Raw genomic sequence first — 6858 nt, 5'->3', positions numbered from 1 at the left:
CCCGCGGCTCGCCCGGAAAGCGGCACCAAAGTCGAGGGTCAGGTATGGCCATCGTTCACCGGCCCAGCCCGTTGATGTGTACTTCACTGACACTTTTTCCTCGGTTGTGCAGATGGTTCGGATGTTCAACATGTTTCGCTAGGACAACAACAACCAAGAGTTCAAGTTCCTTCATGTGTTCACCAGGATCGAGTCGTGCGAGAAATGGACGAAGGTCCGTCTCGCTCTCGCCAAGGCGAAGGACGCCTACAACCCGGACGCGCCTGCCTCAGCGATGGCAGAAGGGCGCCCTGATGGCAACAAAGGAGCCAAGGTAGCGAGGGACGCGGCACCCGGTGCTGAACGACTGCAATCGTCGATCGAGCAATGCATCGCCGATGGCAAGAACAACGCCGCCAAGAGGAAGGAGAAATCCGATGTGAGGTGGTCGGCGTTGATGACAAAACAGGACGCCAAGCTCAACCTTCTCAGGACCAACGTCGCCGCGAAGAAGAGGAACACCAACCTGGCGTTCTTGATGGGGGGAGACACGTCGACGATGGACGAGCAGGTGAAGGCGTGGTACCTAGCGGAGTGAGGCCTCATCTTGAACCAGATGTAGGGACCGGCGACGACCACCTCTCCTACGCCCACGCTGACCCCAAGCATTGAAGTTGTGCCCACGCCGATTCCGAGCCCGAGCACTGAAGTTACGTCCATGCCGACCCCGAGCCCGAGCACTGTTGAAGTTGTGCCCTCGTCGATGCCGACCTCGGCCAGCCCTGTGGCAGAGGAGCCTGCTGTTTGATGAGCTTCATGTCTATAGTTCCTACCATTTTGATTGCAGGATTTTGGCTATAATGATCGCCGACCTGTGGCATGATGGTCGCCGAACTGTGGTGTTTTTTGGTAGCGGGAAAATAAACTTTAAATTTTTATGCGTTTGGGGCCGAAACCTGTGCAATATGAGCTTTCTTGCAAAAGGTTTTGAAACATCGTCTTTATTGCGATGAATGGGTATCGTTGGATTCTGCTGGATCTAACGGTTGAGGCGGCGGATCTTTAAAAAAATCACCATCCTTAATGAATACTAGTACATCATGTATTGAAGATTGGAGATGCTCTAATAAGTGAGCACGAAATTCCCCATTGCTAGGGTTTTCCAGCGGAGCTCGTGTGGAGGCAGAGAAAGGAAGACGAGCACATAAATCAGAAGGCGGGCGTGGCCTCGGTGGCGCTGCTTGGGTCACTCAAGGCAGGGGAAGATGGAGAGGGGAGAGAAGCGAAGCAGGGCGGTCGCGGCGGCGCTAGACGTTTGAGGGGAGGGGCAACTGGATTGGATGGAGCCCGCGGAACGGGGGGCGCCGGCGAAAGGAGGAGCGCAGCATCGACCCAGCCTGCCTGCCGCCGATGACCAAACCTCAGGTATGCGCGCGCTCCACGGGGCCAGATTCGAAAGGGGCCAGACGATTTTCTCGCGTTGATTCGGCAGTTTACCCCCATTCAGTAGCTGCGCAAGGACCAGAGCCACTCTCTTGGCCGATTTAGAAGGGTGGCCGTGAGCAGAGCACCCGTTCATCGATTAGAAGCGCTCGTTTTCTTACGATTCTTGCTGAGGAGGGAGTGGAGCACCCCTTGTTCATTCTTACGAATTACAGTACGTAGATTTTTGGGGAATGTTTTTTTAGCCAATGTTTTTACCGTCAAGGGGCATGCTCACAAACACCTCCAGAAGACAGGTGAGGATTAGCGCGAGCGCAAAGTTCCTTCCTAGCGCAAGCTACACGGTCCCTCTTATCTGGACCGTTGGCTTGCTTCGTGATTGGTGCAGGAAAAGAGCAACATGTGCGCGTAGCTGTTTCATGCAACATCCTTTGCAGGCGCTGTCCTGTCTAGGTAACAGTAATCCAAAGAAGGAATAGCCCTGTATGCTAGTCCTTGTGGGTCCTCCCACCGCTGACGCCTGTCACATTTATCTCTGTTGCGTCTTATCAGCCGCCCCCACATCCATCTGCGATAAAACAAAGCATCCACGTATAGTACAGCGATCATAGGACGAAGCAAGATTATCTTCGTTGTATTTTAAGTACATGACTGAATCATTGTTGGATAAAATGTCAGATATTTCACACACACAAAATATGTTAAAACGTCAATAAAAAAACAAGCTCTAGATAAAACGTCAGATTATCACTCATCACTATTGGCAAATATTTAAATGCATGTCATCCCTGTCCCTCTCTTTCACTGTAGCACAAGACAGATGCTGCAAGACAAAAGCTTGGGATGCTGTGCGTTGCTTGTGGACAAATGCATGCAGCAGCACATGGTATATCATGGCGTGTACTGTACCCTGGTAGGCGTCAGACTATTAAGCGGTGACCGCCTGGTGCAGCAGCTTATTTGTGAATCTGTGCACATATCCAGATGCACCTGAGCAAACATTTGAATGGTTAAGGTAGTGGGTGCCATGTAGCTCGACCTACAAAAAACTGCTCTCTTAGCGCGAGGGGGCATGTTTTTTGTGCTTTCTAGTGAGACTGGTTGTAGCATTTTGTTTTCATCGAAACATGCAATTTACTTGTGGTATATAAGTAGCTTTCCTCAGGCAAATTGATAAAGCAAGTCCTCTCTCACTTTGTTTGTGCCAGCGAAGCAAGTTTCTTATGTCTATCTCTTCATGGCGATCTGCCATTGTTGTATTTTTGTGTGTGCCAATGAAGCAAGTAGATAGGTAGATAGAGATGGAGGTAGAAGAGATAGAGATATAACAGATAGAGAGAAGCAATCTACTTGTGCTCAGTAGATTTTCCAGGCCATTTGATACATCTAGTTCTCCCACCTTTTTAGTGTTAATGAAGCAAGGGTTTCGTTTATCCTCTGTATGTCCGTGCAAGAGCCTGCGTCGTTGCTCACTTTGTGTTTTTGGGTCTTTGTTGGTCAACACTGATCAGATGCCTAACCCGCAAAAACAAAACACTGATCAGATGCCTGATACAATACATTCCATTAAACCTTTGGGACAACATGAGGCATTTTTCTGAGAGAACGCTCTTACTTTTCATCTGTGATTGTTGCTACGCAGATGGATAGATAGATAGATATGGCATTTTTACTCAACTCCTCAAGTCATTTCGTTGATATTTTCTGCTTTTCTTTGTTCCTTACTTAGCATAGTAAAGTTTCTTCTCCACAGTCCAGCAATAATGTAGCTTATCCATTGTCTTATTTAAGATGCAGTAGCTGTGTCTTGCACCAGATTTTTGTAGCAAGTTTTCCATGTTCCACAATAGCACAAAGAGGATCCTTGTCTGAATTGGTAATTTTTACTACTGGGGCATATCAGTTTTCTTTCCAGTAATGTAGTAGCTGGAACAATCTAATTTAGCTTGCCTAGATGGTATAGTACATTGCCTAGGCCACAAGCATGTTAATTTGCATTTCATGTTAAGATGATCCATTTATAAATCTGGATTTTAGAGTAAAGTTGCTTTTTCCACACAAAAATGGTGCATTCTAAAAAGTTCTCACACAAACAAACTGGCATAGTACTATCTGGGGAACATATAGGTCATTTTGTCGTGAAAGGCAAGCAACCAACAATATTTTTACTTATAAACCAACTATATGTGAAGCAACTTATTACAATTCAGTTGTGCACAAGCCAACCTAACATTTCCTATGCATATATGCAGGTCAGGATCGCTCACAGGCAAAACGAATCGACAATTCTGGCTTCAAGTTTCTAAAGACCTTGTACCCAGAATCTTTGAAGAATCAAATCAAGGGGAGAGGTAGGAGGATATTTTTTGAGATTCCTGTGTCTTCTGCCAAACAGATCAGAATACTACGAGTGTTGCTACAGATCAGGGTTGTGACAAAATAAACACACCTAGATTTCTGTGTTTGCGCCTGTGCTTGCATAACTTGTTGTGAAGACTTCTATGTTTTTGTTTCTCTTAACCTTCAGGACGCCATGGCCGCCTCTTTTTCCTGTTTGTTCCACCCTTTCTTGTGTGGTGGCATTTTGTCCCCTGTTTTGCTTTTGCCTGTGCGTGATGGGGATCAGCTGGGGGCATGGTGTGGGTATGGACACGTGCAGGGGTGGGAATCACATGATGGACCGACCCCTTTCCATTTTGGGTATGTTTTTGCCACGAGCCAGGAAATTGGGATGGCGCCCGCGCGCCATCTAGTTGCCTCCCTCACATAATGCATACTCCCTCCATCCCAAAATAAGTGACTTTTGTTTAGTACAAAGTTATAATTTTGCGATCTCAAATTGCATAGTTGTTCTGCCGTTCTTTGTTGTACATATATGGAATGTAACAATGCTCCTTTCAACTTATGGAATCGCTGGTCAATTAGGGGAGAAGACGTCCCAGCAGCTCCCCGAGAACGAGTGCCCACTTCCCTACATCTCAGGGAAGCGGAAGCGCCCCGAACCCCTCGCTGATTCGAGCGACAGCTACTCAAGAAGTTTCCTTCCCTCCCACGATAACGACGCCAACGGCCCCCTCAGGTTCGTCTGTGCCCCCACTTTTTTTCTCGGATCAAGAGTAGAGCCGCCACAGAGCAGAGGCTTGTGCAGCTTGGGTAGGAGATGTACATGGTGTCAAGTAGTGAAGCTTTTGATTCTTACTCCCTTTGTCTCATAATGTAAGACGTTTTTTTGACATTAGTGTAGTTTTAAAAAATGTCTTACATTATGGGACGGAGGGAGTACTTCTGTACATGTGCTTGAGAATATTTGCTTCTCATTTTAACATAGGAAGCCTGGTTGTAACTTGACTGGGTTGATGATACATCACCTGGCATCTGGTAGTTTCGTTCTTGCTGCTAGCTTTATCTGCTCAAGAATGAAATGCTAAACTGTGCTAGTCTCTAGCCTCTAGACTGCAGTGACTGCAACATGTTTTTGCGTCTGCAGAAGTCCGAAGTATAGACTTGTCAATTTTTAATTGGTTGTAACACAGAGGTGAAGAGCACCAAATCATGTACTCCCTCCGTTCCAAAATAGATGACCCAACTTTTTACTAACTTTATATTTTGGAACGGAGGGAGTACTTGACAACATCAAGATGTATATGCTTAGTTTTCAACACTTTGATCATTATTAGCAATATATGGTGCTTGATCTGCTATTTCTTTAGCAATTAATATACTGCTAAATATTCAATATATAGTCTTAATTTGCAATCAAAACAACAAAAGACACACAAAAAAAGCTACTGTTTACTCACTGTAAAGGGATGCATTGTTTTCTGGTGGTTGGGCTGGACCGAGCAAAGACACCCATACAGAGCGAGCCAGAGCGTGGCTCGGACTGAACTCGGCTCGACTTCAGCCCTACCCTCTATATATACCGAGGTGAGAGGGGATTGTGGTTATTGCCTCTGATTGCTTCTAACTATCTCATATCTCGTATACAGTTCATTGAAAATATGAAGAGGAGCAGCGTAGTCTATGTGGTTGCTGTTTTGTCGGGTGCCTTGTCATGGTTGGGCAATGTAAGCACATCTTCACTATCATATTGCTTATATCCTTGCAGCCTGCCCACTATCTTTCAAAACTATTGTTTCTGTATGTACATAAGATACTTGCCTACTGTGCACTGACAACCATATAATGTCATATGCAACAGGTCGCTCCGACCCCAAGAGCACCTACGAAGATGGCCATGACAACGCGACTATGGTGGCCTCGTCATTAGATGAGAGCAAACTTACCATAAAATGGTGTGTCGCAAGGGATTGTAACACCAAAGGTGAACCAAATGCCCATCACTGCTTTTGCTGCCTCAATGCGCAGGGAGCTCCTTGTTTCAGTTCCAGAGGAGATTGCCAGGATCACTGCCCAACTTTGCCACCCGGAAAATAAGGATGTTCTAGCTGATATGTATTTGATCACATCCCTTTTAGTTCCAGAGGAGATTTCCAGGATCACTGCCCAACTTTGCCACCCCGAAAATAAGGATTTTCTAGCTGATACAGTATGTATTTGATCACATCCCTACCTAGCTGCAGCGTCGTCGCCGATCTAGGCATCCGTGTAGGTCTTCGTAAAGGATGTGGCTGGGAGATTCACCAGCGGTGGGATCTGTGTGAATCTGTTATCATTCATGTATTTGAAGAATTCTAGTTGGTGTAAGCTCACAAAACCTCCAATTAGATTAGATGAGATACGTTTGTAGAATATAAATTCTGCACTCGATATCAGTGGCAAGCTATTTTGCATCTTCATGTTTTTGTGCTTCCAGTACGCCTTGTTTATATAGTGATAGCAATCTTTTTTGCTTCATGCATTCATGCTTCCTACGTACAGCAGAATTTCAATCTACTTCCATGCTTCTAGGTAGCTTCCTATGTACTGCTGTATCTACCATCCTTGGCATGTACGATTGGATTTCAATCTATTGCCATGCTTGCTCGCTGTACATATTATTTTTTCATTACATCTATACTTCCTAGGTGTCTTACATACAGATACTTCTTCCATGCAATGGAGCTTCACTCTCTTGCCATGTTTCGTAGATGTACAGATGTAAAGTCCATTGCTTCGGAGCATTCATGTTTTTTTATGTATAGATAGAACTGCAATCATGCTTCTTGATTTAGTATATGTGTTTCCATTGTTTGTAGATTTTTATTTTATTTTTATTAAACAGACATGCTTCATTATATTTCTCATCACTTGTATAATTGCATTTCCTTGCATTGCCACTTCAGGTTGTAATTAGCTTTTTCTTTCTAGTGATAATGCATATATATTCTATAGTTAATCCATATCTATTTATATTTCATTGCATATATCTTCTCAGGCGGTCTCTCTATCCTCGGTTGTAACCCTATGCTTTAATGCTTAAGACAATTACAATGA

At 45.0% G+C, this 6858-nt stretch overlaps 1 protein-coding gene across 1 annotated transcript; it reads left to right on the top strand.

Moving 5' to 3' along the window:
• The first annotated feature begins 1120 nt into the window (after positions 1-1120).
• On the top strand, positions 1121-6538 carry LOC119292382. The gene is made up of 5 exons (XM_037571243.1): positions 1121-1404; positions 3675-3773; positions 4348-4501; positions 5412-5489; positions 5624-6538. The coding sequence occupies exons 1-4, from the start codon at positions 1320-1322 to the stop codon at positions 5425-5427; spliced, it is 354 nt and encodes a 117-aa protein (XP_037427140.1). The 5' UTR covers positions 1121-1319; the 3' UTR covers positions 5428-5489; positions 5624-6538.
• Positions 6539-6858: the final 320 nt, after the last annotated feature.

This window comes from Triticum dicoccoides, chromosome 1A (genome assembly GCF_002162155.2).
Source record: "Triticum dicoccoides isolate Atlit2015 ecotype Zavitan chromosome 1A, WEW_v2.0, whole genome shotgun sequence".
Lineage (NCBI taxonomy): Eukaryota > Viridiplantae > Streptophyta > Magnoliopsida > Poales > Poaceae > Triticum > Triticum dicoccoides.
The sequence above is the reverse complement of the archived record's forward strand: the minus strand, read 5'-3'. Positions and strand labels throughout refer to the sequence as shown.

Excerpts from the sequence above, each read along its gene's own strand:
- LOC119292382 (XM_037571243.1), top strand. The coding sequence starts at position 1,320 with ATGGAGCCCGCGGAACGGGGGGCGCCGGCGAAAGGAGGAGCGCAGCAT. Across the intron at positions 1,405-3,674 it reads CGCCGATGACCAAACCTCAG|GTCAGGATCGCTCACAGGCA; the intron begins GTATGCGCGCGC and ends GCATATATGCAG. Across the intron at positions 3,774-4,347 it reads GAATCAAATCAAGGGGAGAG|GGGAGAAGACGTCCCAGCAG; the intron begins GTAGGAGGATAT and ends CTGGTCAATTAG.